The sequence below is a fragment of the Channa argus genome, chromosome 17 (assembly GCF_033026475.1).
Source record: "Channa argus isolate prfri chromosome 17, Channa argus male v1.0, whole genome shotgun sequence".
Lineage (NCBI taxonomy): Eukaryota > Metazoa > Chordata > Actinopteri > Anabantiformes > Channidae > Channa > Channa argus.
The window spans coordinates 13857648-13870091 of NC_090213.1; the positions used below are offsets into that span (position 1 = coordinate 13857648).

General features: G+C 39.9%; 2 protein-coding genes across 4 annotated transcripts; one reads left to right on the plus strand and one right to left on the minus strand.

The window, feature by feature from the left end:
- Positions 1 to 64: 64 nt before the first annotated feature.
- On the minus strand, positions 65 to 9602 carry zfyve1 (zinc finger, FYVE domain containing 1). Of its 3 annotated transcripts, none has more exons than XM_067483123.1 (13): positions 9459 to 9602; positions 8304 to 8566; positions 7975 to 8218; positions 7601 to 7861; positions 7241 to 7455; positions 6951 to 7057; positions 6549 to 6657; positions 6365 to 6462; positions 6018 to 6135; positions 5494 to 5664; positions 4472 to 4652; positions 4217 to 4330; positions 65 to 3740 (listed from the first exon to the last, which is right to left on the minus strand). In XM_067483123.1, exons 2-13 carry the CDS (start codon positions 8436 to 8438, stop codon positions 3508 to 3510), a joined length of 1986 nt encoding a protein of 661 aa, XP_067339224.1. In that variant the 5' UTR covers positions 8439 to 8566; positions 9459 to 9602; the 3' UTR covers positions 65 to 3507. The 3 variants fall into 3 exon arrangements, with proteins under 3 accessions (XP_067339224.1, XP_067339223.1, XP_067339222.1); XM_067483122.1 differs by having other exon boundaries at positions 9342 to 9592; XM_067483121.1 differs by having other exon boundaries at positions 8304 to 9593.
- A 237-nt stretch (positions 9603 to 9839) lies between these two features.
- pigh (phosphatidylinositol glycan anchor biosynthesis, class H) lies at positions 9840 to 12009 on the plus strand. The gene is made up of 4 exons (XM_067483130.1): positions 9840 to 10560; positions 10931 to 11140; positions 11254 to 11337; positions 11502 to 12009. The coding sequence occupies exons 1-4, from the start codon at positions 10384 to 10386 to the stop codon at positions 11574 to 11576; spliced, it is 546 nt and encodes a 181-aa protein (XP_067339231.1). The 5' UTR covers positions 9840 to 10383; the 3' UTR covers positions 11577 to 12009.
- Positions 12010 to 12444: the final 435 nt, after the last annotated feature.

The following is a 12444-nucleotide window of genomic DNA, read 5'->3' on the forward strand; positions in this document are numbered from 1 at the left end:
TATATGAACAGAGTTATTGATTTGTTCCATATGATATTTGTTTTCATGTGGTCTCTGAGATAAATTCAATTATTCAGGTCAAGTCTTTTTATTACAGCTTATTTGATATTATAAAATAAACTCCCAGTCACTGAAAACAATCCCAGGTTACCTGCACTGTTGTCAGACCATATAATCTACAGGGGTTTGGTTGGCTGTATCATACATTGCATTTATTACGTAATTGTCAGTTAGTATTGTTGCAATAAGGGCGACCTTACCATCACTCAGTCCCCACCAACTAGCTACATAGCCTGAGTCAACAGAGTAACAGATTTCTAAATGTCTCCTATTTTGAGGGGCCGGCCTCAAAAAGACAGTCTATCTTTTCTGTACCATTTCTATTGTGAGCCAGTCACTCTTTAAAAGCGGTTTCATGTTGTCACACTGCAGTTATTTGTCGTTAGAAGACAGTAGTTTTGACATACTAATGAAAAAACTAAGGTATTTAAACATTTGACTGTTAAAGTAAACATTTTCCTATATTTTATGTAAAATGTAATGTCAAGATTGACAGGCTTGATTAAGGCTGTGATCATATGCTTATTCTAATGCACAAACCACAAAGGAGTTAGGGCTCATGTACACGGGGGAATAATTGTTGGTACCCTGCCGTTAAAGCAAGAAAAACCCACAACGTTCTCTGAAATAACTCGAAACTGACTAAATTAATCTTTAATCTTTAAGACTTTACTGAAAATTAACTAATGTAAATAAGACATTGCTTTTAAACGGTGGTTCAACAGAAACATTTTAAAAGACAAACTAATGAAACCGGCCTGGACAAAATGGCTATGGTATCGTTAGAAAAGATAGGGACATTTTGTCTATTTAGAAAGTGAAAAGTAGTCCCAGTTCTGTTTGGTGCCATGGTGTGTACCACACTGAACACGGACTACAGAAAGCTAAGGAGAGAGTTGTCTCAGAAGATTAGAAAGAAAATTATAGAAAAGCATGTTAAAAGGAAAGTCTATAAAACCATCTCCAAGCAGCTTGATATTCCTATGACTATAGCTGCACATAATATTCAGACATTTAAGGTCCACAGAACTGTGAACAAAACTGTAGCCAACCTCCCTGGGAGAGGAAAACTGAGGACAAACTGGGATAATATGAATGGTAACCAAAGAGCACAGAACGTCTTCCAAAGAGATTAGAGATGAACTCCAAGGTCAAGGTACATCAGTATCAGATTGCACCATCCGTCACTGTTTGAGCCAAAGTGGACTTCATTGAAGATGACCAAAGACTCCACTCTTGAAAGCAAATCATAAGAAAAGCAAGACTGGAATTTGCCAAAGTGCATATTGACAAGCCACAAAGCTTCTGGGAGAACGTCCTTTGGACAGATGAGACAAAACTGGAACTTTCTAGTTACATCAGTTCAATGTTCACAGACACAAAAATGAAGCATACAAAGAAAAGAACACTGTACTGTAAAACATGCAGGAGACACAGTTATGCTCTGGGGCTGGTTTGCTGCATCTGCACAAGGTGTCTTGAATCTGAGCAGGGTACAATGAAAGCTCTGTGACCCAAAACACACAGCTAAAAACACCCAAGAATGGCTAAGAACAAATAAGTGGACTATTCTGAAGTGGCCCTCTATGAGCCCTGATTTACAACCCAAATTCAAAAAAAGTTGGGACAACATGTAAAACCTAAATAAAAACAGAATGCAACAATTTGCAAATCTCATTACCCATGATTTATTCACAATAGAAGATTTAAAAAAAATATATCAGATGCGCAAATTTTACAATTTCATGGTAACTATTAGCTCATTGTGAATTTATAGGCAGCAACACAGCTCAAAAAAGTTGGAGGGTGAAAAGACTCTGAAATGTTTTCATAACCAGCCATGTTACTGACCTGTTGCCAATTTACCTAATTAGTTGTCAAATACAAATTTTGATTTTCAGCAATTAGTTTTCCAGCCTTTTTTCCCCTTTGTTCTAACTTTTTTGAGATTTGTTGCTGTAATCAAATTCAAAATGAGCTAATATTTTCCATTAAAATGTCTCAGTTTCCACACCTGATATGCTGATAATGTTCTATTTGATTTGCAAATCATTGCATTTTGTTTTTATTTACGTTTTATACATCATCCCAACTTTTTTGAATTGGGGTTGTAAATCCTATTGCCCATCTGTGGATAAAACTGAAACATGCAGTCTGGACAAAGCACCCTTCAAACCTGAGACAGCTGGACCAGTTTGCTCCCAAGGGGTGGGCCAAACTACCGGTCCACAGGTGTAGAAGTCTCATTGTAAGTTAGAGAAACCTCTTGATTGCAGTTATTTTCTGTTTTTTGTCCTTTCGGCTTATCCCGTGTCGCCACAGCGGATCATTGTCCGCATATTGATTTGGCACAGTTTTTACGCCGGATGCCCTTCTGACGCAACCCTCCCTGATTTCTACCAGCCTTGGACCAGCACTGCACAGCTGGGGACGGGAAGGGGCTGTTAGGGGTTCAGTTTCTTGCCCAGAGACACTTCGACATATAGCCGGGACCAGGGATCCCTGACCCTTTGGTCTATTGACGACTACCTTACCAACTGAGCTACAGCTGCCCAAACCGCTTGATTGTGTTGATTGCCTCAAAAAGTTGTGTGACAAAATATAAAGTGTACCATCATTTTTGTCTCGGCCAATTTCATTAGTATGTTTTCTAAAATGGCTGCGTTGAACCACAATTCAAAAGCAACGTCTGATTTTTATTAGTTAGTTAATTTTCAGTAATTCTTTATTTTTATTTCATTATTTTAGTCAATTTTAAGTTTTTTACAGTGACCTTTCTTTAAGGGAAGGGTACCTACAATTTTGTCTACGTGTGTAAATTTGATTAAGTAACTCTATAGGTTGCATTGCATCTCGGTGCTACAGGACATCAGTGGCTTGTGACTGCTAAGGCCAGAGTGGGAGAAAGCTAGCAGGGTTGAAGTAGAGGTGATCTACAGTAGTCTTTTCCTTTGTTTCCTCTAAAGCTAGTCTTTAATGCTATACCCCAGGCCCCCACAGAAACAATTTTTTTTAGTTTTGATTGCTCAGAACTTATTAAATGTTTAACACATGACCTAGAATACAAAAGGTGCTTACTGTGTAATACTGGAAGAGATTATTTAAGGGGAGGGGCTATCGTGCATCAATACAAATTGAAAGCATCTAAAGGGCACATGGAAATTTACCTGAAATAAAATTTAAGCAAGCACACTGTAGAGTAATCGCCATCAGTACTTTGAGATTTCTTTTATCTCTCCTGCCTTCTTGTCAGTTAAGTCTCACTCTAATTGGTACTCTTCACAGTGTAAAATATAGGCATATTAAAGTGAGAAAGCTTTGAAAAACTGAAATTACACGAGGGCAGAGTTTTAAAACAAGCACAATCCAACCTGCCACATAGTCTAGTGGTAGCAGCTGAATTGTCAAAACGTAACTTCCATTTAACTGCTACCACTCCTCATCCTGCTAGAGGTCTCCAGGTTTCTGGTTGCAGCCATTGCAGACCCTCACTGGATGGTACCAGCCCCGGGAGGGCACAGGGCGTCGCGCCTGGGAGCAGTCGTCACACACGCCTTGGCCACAGGCTCGACAGTGGTGGATGGAGAGACGTGGGGTAAACTCCCTATGACACTCGCAGCAGGAATGGATGTCCTGGTCCGGGACCCAGTAGGCTGGGCGAGCTGCATCCTTGACAAGGCCTAGTCACACAGGGGAGAAAACATGGGTCGTTGTTAAGACCCTAAGCAGCCAGAGTCCAATGTGTCTAGTGATATAAAAATGTATGACTTCTAGTTTTAAATTACTGTGGGTACAGTTATGAGACATGTTAAAGAAAAAAGGTGCAGTTGATTTGACACTTTGGTCAAATCCTGGTTACTGATCTTTCATACACATACATTTGGTTTGAACTGAGGTTTTTAAAACTGAAAATAGTGTATATTATTCTGTAAAAATAAATTCCCCTAAATCTTCAAACGATAAATATAAATACAGTTAAAGTTTACAATTCAGCCACCAAATTTAAAGGCTATTACAGGTAAAATAACTAGTCGAGAATCAATTACACTGCTCCTTAGTGGCAAATGTAAGGCTAGATTCATATATTTGGCTAGTGATCATTTTAGGTTAAAGTAATCTTTACTGTGGCGATAATGCTGACAGCTCTTATGCTTACCGACAGGTATGTCAATAGCACCAACTACGGCTCCTAAAGTGTTTTGTACAGCCTCTCCAACCTTCCTGGCTATCAGGGTCCCTCCCTCCTCCTCCAAGGCCGCATCCAGCAGCTCTACCACATGGAAACATGAACACAAGTCAAACAAGAATCACATGCGGAAAACTGCTAAAATTGCATCAGCCATTAAGAAGGGCCCAGGTAAAAGCGACTCACTGAACAATGATTGAAAAGTGTTAAACTCAATTTGTATACCAGTTGGGATTCCCCTGTTGTGGAAACATGCATCGCAGACCCTGACTGGATCGAGCCCCCAGCCCCTCTCAGGGACCGGTCGAGTTTTTGAGGAGCAGGAATCACAGAAACCCTCTCCACAGGCGCGACAGTGGTGCTTGGTGTCATTGGGCTGGAACTCTTCCCCACATTTATGGCATTTCTACATCGCACACAAGAAAGGTGACACTCCATAAAATAGAAGATTTTAAAGATGCTTTTTCACTTCACAACAGTGTAGTTCTCTGAAATTGTGGTCAAAGTTGGGTTCTTTTGGGGAATTTTGGGTTACATTTAGTCACTCTGCTATATGTGTTAAATGTTACACAGTTTCAATTAAGTAATCAATTTGATGTTTTTGTTAATTATCTGACAATACAGCTCTATTATTTTTATTATTCTGAGTTTTTTTAAAAGTTATTATTTATGTTATATGGTGCATCTTTGGAGATGAAAGCAAACGGTTTGACTTTTGCAGTTGGAAAGTTTCTGCACATAACCAACCAGACAAAATATTAAAAGACATGAATGAAAACTATCACACGCAAGATAAAAATCTGCCTGAACATTAGTTGTTTCTTTCAGGTTACTAATTTACTTAACCCCTTTTGAATCGTCTTGAATAACTTTTAAAAATACCATATCATATAAAGCCCTGTTTTAATTGCGATCTCACAAACATTTGTCCTAAATTTTGCCTTGAGCATTGCTGCATCTGAACAACAGCTGCTCCTCTGGCTGCATTACTGCTATCAATTGTCAATTTGCCAGCTGTTTCCTCAGAAACTACAGTTTCACAGTTACAAATACTGATCAGCATGACATTCACAGCACAGTATTTGCTCTAGATGAGTAACTTTACAGTGAGAGCTGATGTCAGAATGAGTGAGATCAAGGCAGCAGACACTCAGATTTGGTTTCTTTTCCTAGCATTCAGAATAACACTTGTCACAGGCTGTGATTATTTTTTCTAGTTTGATTCCAGCTCTACTTGTGTGCTGTACCAGGATAAGGGAGTTGGGTTTCCAGTAGGTGGGAGCAATCTGGTCAGTAAGCCAGGAGGTGACTGCTTTTGCAGGCTTGACACTCAGTTCAGACACTGACTGGGAAATGTATTTCACTCCATCCAGCAATCTCTGAGCAGCGTTGTTGTTGTCTTTCAAAAATCCATCAGACTGAGAAAAGGCAAAAGGAGAAGATCAGACATACTACCTGACAGGCTCTTATGTACATAAAGTAAAAAAAAAATACAGCATGGTTTATTATTGCTGTGTATTCTTATGTGCTTCATGCCTTTCAATGAATATGGTTACAAGATGTAACATTAAAAATATCACAAGCCTTATTTTGCATTATTTTCTCGTGCATATACAGTACAACCGAGTGATAATAACTAACCCTGAACGCAGCTCACGGTGGCCCTGACAAGATTCATTCCACTTAAATAAAACCTTTGAGCTCTTGGCTTGCGTCTTTACTTAATTGCTTTAAGCATAAGCTCATTTAGGCTGCTCTACTGTGGCCTTACCCCAGGCCAGATGTGCTGGATCTCTGTTCTGACCACTGTTTCCACTGGGTCCTGGTTTCCATACCAGTATTGTCTGCTTCTGTAGATCACTGAACAGTTGGGGCATTCAATTACATACCTGGAGAAGATAAGAAGGTTCACGTATTAAGGGCTAATATTAACTGCTCTCTGTTGAGATGCTGCATATTTCGACAAAGGAATTTCTGTCCCAGTTTTGTGGGTTGTTCACAGTTAATAATGTTTTTCTTTTTTAAACACAATGATTAAGGGATTTATTCAATTTGCTGTGCTAGCAAAGAAGGCATTTCCAAACATCTTCCAAATGTTTCTCTGGCATTTGGACTCACCCAGACCAGGCATAGATGGCGAGGCCAAACCATGGTGAATCAGAGGATGCTGTTGTTTTTGGAACCACTATTACCTCTTTCCCTCCCTCATAGCAGGCCTGGAAATGTTCAGGGCAGATGCTCAGAATTTCATCAGGTATGTACTACAGCATTTCTATGGATTGCATTGTGAGTTGCTACTTGCCTTGCAGGTGTAGATGCGGTTGTCATACTGTGCAGAGTAGCGGCAGCGTTGTTTGGCTTCGTGGTCGAGTCCTTCCTTTAGGTGATTCATGCTACTTTTACAACCAGAGCTGAAAGTGGGAGCACACCAAATCAGGTACAAAGGTCCTAATTTATGCATCTCTTACTTTTTACATGAAATACATTTTAACCTCTACTACCATTTACAATTTATAGTGAAGCTGGGAATATAAACATTTGATGATTATTACTATTAGATTTGTAATGCTTTTGCAATACATATAAATAGTACCATAATTGTGTGAATCTAAACAAAAATAATAGCTCTGTTTGAGTTGTTTGAGTTTCTGTTTCTGTTTCTGTCCCATGTTTGTGTCTGTCCTTCTGTTACTGAAGAACATACCCACAGCTGAGGCAGATGCTAGAGCAGGTAAAGTACTCATCTGGAAAGAAGGAGTTACTAGTCATGTGCTCATCTGGAATCTCCCCACTGAAGCGCTCACTGAGGGCCTGAAGAAAAGAGCATTGAGATAAAAAAACAGTGTCAATAATATTTTCTGTGAGTTTTACTAGCTTTATGTACTGCATGAAGTATTAACAACACATTCATGCTGCCTATACAAAAATGTGTTCTCTCTAAATCACATTAGAAAATCTTCAGGTGTAGGATGGCAGACAATCAAGCATTGCTACCTGCAGAGCCTTGTATATAACACTTGCAGAACGTGCTGAACGAGTAGTGTTGTTATCCAGCTGTTGCTCCAGGCTGCGCAGCAGACCACTGAAGTCTGTGGGAGGGTTGTAGGTCCGAGTTCCACGGTACTGAATAGAGCTGAAGGCTTCTGGAAATACACCTAACTTCCTGAAACGCTCCTGGAGCAGACGCTCGGCTGATTCAGATGGTTTGTCTATATACGAAGAACAAATAGAGACAGAGACAAACTCAGAGAGAAAGAGAGATACTTGAGCATCTTTGAAGAATCTTTTACAAATCTTGCTTAGTAAAGTCCTAAAAACTATAGTCTGTGAGAGAAGTTGACTTGTTTAATGTACCTGATCCTAAAAGCTTAGTGTGGACAGTCTCATGGAAGATAATCACTGCCGGGCCCAGAGTGGACAATGGGACATCTAGACCACAGCGAGTGGTAGTCGCTTTCAACTCCCTAGAGAAATGTTTCAAGTAGGCTTCTGATGCATCACCAAGGAATTTGAAGAGATCATCATGGAGACGGTCAGCATGGGTCCGGTAAATGACGATGTCAGAGATGGCTAAGACCTTGAGCAGAAGCCTTGTTCGCTGGCCCTGGTTGGCTCCTGATGAACAATGAAAAAAAAACAAAACAGTAATGAATACCTGTTATAGTGGGGGGGGGGGGGGGGGGGGGGGGGGGGGGGAATACTCTGCCTGTCGTTTGTTTGTTCCATACCAGAGCCAAGTAGTCCCTCTGTGTCAATGACTACGATACAGTGCACAGGGTCCATAGCTGCCCATACACCCACAGTGCAAGACTCTTGGGTGGGTGAGGTCTTGAACACTTCTCTCCCAACAAAAAATGTGTGGTTCAGAGTATGAGACTTGCCCTCCCCGGTGTTTCCAAAAATGGAGACCACCTTGAGGAGCTGATCTGGCCTGCAGCCTAGTTTGTTGACAAAGTCATCCACATCTTTCACCTGAGACACAAGATCATCTATATCAACGTAACATCACATTAGTGAGGTGGTATCCAAAGTTTAAAATGAGTTGCCAAGCATTTACCTGCACCTCCTCCTTCTCATCCACCAAAAGGAAGCTGCACACCTTCTCCAGCTTGGCTTTGAGAATCTCCATTGCTGACTCCCCAGCAGCCACGCTGTTCTCCTGGGGAGCAGTAGCAGGAGGATAAGTACTCATAGGGTGCTTCCTTTTGTTAGCTCCACTATGGGTGCGCTTCTGGCAGTCCAAACACAAGTTGATCTTACATCCCTGGCAGCGGACCACTGCTCTGAGCCGTCCGCCATTGACAGCACAGCTACTGTCACCTTTACAGGAGTCACAAAAAGGAACATGACCGGGTGCAATTCGCACTCGGTCATGATTCCTCATTCGCTCCTGGCGATGGAGCTCCAGTTCACAGCGAGCACACTGCAAGCTACCGCATTCATCACATTCAAATGCAGCTTCATCTGAACCCCCACAGGCATAGCTTTCTTGACAGACTAGGACTGTGTTCATTCCTTTATCTACCACTGGACCTTGACCACTCATCTTAAGCCTGACAGGTCAGGGTGATGCCCTTGGTTTTGATAAGATGGACGAACTATGACCTAAAGTATTAATAGATTTCTAAAAGACGCAAGGTTATGGCACAGTTTGTCAAATCTTTATGACCAGATAGGATATAACTCTGTTTGTTCAAATTCTTCAAAAAAGCAAATTGACTCTTGTGCAATATTGTCAAAACGCAATATACAAATTATTCAGCTGAGAAACTTAAAACTGTTTACTATGAGGATAATTAGTCTGTAGAAGATCAGGTGCAGGCAGCAGTTTAAAACACAGTTGTCCAGACTGATAAGAACTTGATGATTTGGCACAACAATTTGCTAGCTAACATTATCTGCCCTGCATCTTGTCTTCTTTTAGTAACACTGCAGCTCTGCTGAGGATGCCACGTTATTAAAACAGTTGGATGTGCTCGTTAAGAATAAAAAGATTCCGTTAAAAGCAGTAATAGAAAGATATTAGTTTTTAATAACTAACGTAACACAAACATATACACTTCTGAGGAAACAACATTCATTTTAACAGACTGACCTAGCTGTGGTTACAGTCCGACAGACGACGACTGATTCGTCAACTGCAATGCTGCCTAGAGTTAACACAGTCTAAAACTGGATACGTGCACTGTCTAAAATGATACCGCCGACTTACATTACTGCCTCATAATAGCTTACGATGCTGAAAAAGCTCGCTATTTCAGTTATTTTGTGTTAGACTGCTGTAGATGTGGTTGCTTTTACACCAGCTGATCGGCTTGTTTTTATCCAGAGGTCAAAAGTCATACAACGCAAGGCATTTCGGGTAATGAAGGAGTTCTGATTTGCATATGGCTAAATTGTTGCTTTAATTCTGATTTCAAACTATTGCCTACGGTTTGTAGCACACGGCGTTATACCAGTTTACAGTCTTCATAGTTTCTAATGGTCATTTTAGAATTGCAACGTGATAAACAAACCATTGATGAAACGTATTGAAAAAAATGCTAATTGTTGCCCATAATGCTTTGCTCCTTCCAGCTGCTAGGACGTTAATTCTTTGTTTTCACCGTCATACACCGAAACTTGAACAGCGGTAGGCGGAGATAGTCTTTGATTATCACTACACAGCGTAAGGGTTCTGTATCATGTGTTTTTTATCATTGCGTCGATTTAGTCCCTGAGTGCCATGGGCTACTTTGAGGCGCTCGGTTTGCTGTCGTCTTTTGCTCCCTAAACTTTATGTTAGGTTGGCCACGTTTACTTCAACCACAGTCATTCTGCAGGAGTACGCAGGTGACAAAAACGAACGTTACAAATGTGCTGTTTAGTTGTGGTACCAGTACAGGGAATAATCTGCATTTTTAGCCTTTAATCATTACTATTTTATTTTTAAGATTTAGTGAACATCGAATACCTTTATTCATTTAGCACATCGTATCCGAAAAATAAAAAGCAAAAGTGCTTGTTTTCATATGCTGAAGACCTTCCCTGTTTACAATAAACAACCAGCGTTAGCTCAGTGCTAATTCTGTTAGCTTAGCTAGGCTAGCTAACTGCATCTTTGGGACCTCGGTCAATGCTAGTTTGTGGGGTTCACGATGGAAGATGAAGCCTTCACTGACATTAATGGCAAAGCCATATCACTGGACTGTCAGAGCCACTCCAGCTTTTGCAGGGAGTTTACTGTCAACTCCCAAAAAGTGTCTGTAGGCAAGGTGATTGCGTACACCTGCTGCGTTTGGCTTTTAGCGTACGCCGTGTTCTTCTTCACACAGGTACGTTGGTATCCCTGGTGTCACCGTACTTTCCCACTGAATCATTGCACCCACATTGATAAATATTGTTAGTGATTATTAATTACTGTATTATTAAGATGTTCTGCATCTTGCGTAGCCATGAAGGGATGTAACGTTTCTTTAATATTTTGTATCGTTTTAAACATGTTATACACACCACGTTGTGAGACATTGTATGAGAAGTTACATTGGCATATAGTGACATGTAGACATTAAAATGTATACTATTATTTGTTTAGTGTCCATATTGTCTAAATAGGATAGCAGTCATAGCTTTCTGATAATGTGGTATTTGTTTGTGCCGAGCTAGATCAGGACCTGCATGTGATTGTATTTCACTTTCCTGCAGAACACGGCTGTTCTTTCCAGTGCCATAGTCATCACCTTGGTCGGCATGATGCTTTACATCCATTTCGTGAAGGTAGACCACGAGTCCCTTCTCGTCATTGGTTCCATGGGAATTCAGGTGTCCTCCAGCTTTGCCTCAGGCCGTGAGACAACCACATTCATTGAGATGAACAAGATTAAAGATATAGTCATAAATGAAGCTATTTACATGGTTAGTAAGGGATTTTATGTCTCCATCACTTTCACAATTTTACATTCTTCATAGTTATTCTATATTATTCCTACTACTGTTGTGTGAGATTGTGTCTAATGCTTCGATTTCAGCATCGAATCATCTACTACCTTTGTGTACTGTTAAAGGACCCCTTAGAACCTGATGCTGTGTCAAGTGTTGTGCCACTGTTTCAGGTGAGGATGAATGCTGCGTGTGGTTATTTCTCAGAAAGAAATTTTCTCATGGAAGTTACTGTCAGTGTCCTGTTTATTGTTTTGTCCTCCATAAATGTGTTTGTTACACACAGTGTGGTTCACAGAAACCTGTTTCTATTTGACATAATTTTTTTCTCTTTCAGAGTTCAAAACCACGGCTGAACTGCTTGGTGAAGGTTTACAAAAGCTGTCAGGAAATTATTTCAAAGTGCCAATGACAAACAACTCATAGTGTTTCTCTATGTTAATGTAATCTGAGAGATGGTTACATTTCTCATTTGTATGAAATAAATACATGTGATGTGACTGTAGCCTATGTTGTCATGTACTGATCTTTTTCCTTTAGTCACTTGAAAAGCTTACAAACCTTGTATATTATGTTGTATTAAATGTTAAAAATCACGTTAAGTTTTTTTATTTATTTTATGTGTCCATTTAGATTTAAAATGAATAATTATACTAATATTTGGATTTTAGAATCTTTCTCAAACAGTATTTTGTTTTTCATAAAATGAGTCGAATTAAACATAAAAATCAATCTTGTACTGCATTTATTTTCTGTCACTGGTAGTTTGTGAAGGATGTGTATCTTTCTTTCCCAGGAGGTGGCAGCACCACACCTATGCCCACTAGATAGTTCATTAATCAACTTTTTGAGTTGGTAAGGGATATATGCTGCCAAAATCTATTAGTTTATCTATTCATTTATCTTAACCCTAGTAGGTCTACATTGTTTCTAACGTATGTATTTACCCTGTATGTGCAAAAACACTCCATAAAGGAGTTTTTTATGATAATCTGTGTGGTGTCAGCTGTATTATACGCACAGTACTTTTATAAATAAACCTCCACACCTTCTTCCTCAAATATATTTTCACTTCCTCATAACTGTACGTTCACCTCTTACAGACAGTTGGTCACGTTTATGTCTGTCCTCTAACTTACTTTAGCTGCTGATATTACCAGACCTGTTTTCAGAAATGTTACTTGAGGTTAACTCGAGAGCCCAAATGACAGTGGCAGTTTGTGTTGGATTAGTATCAGAATGGGTGTTGCTGCAGTGCAATGACATTAACATATACTTCT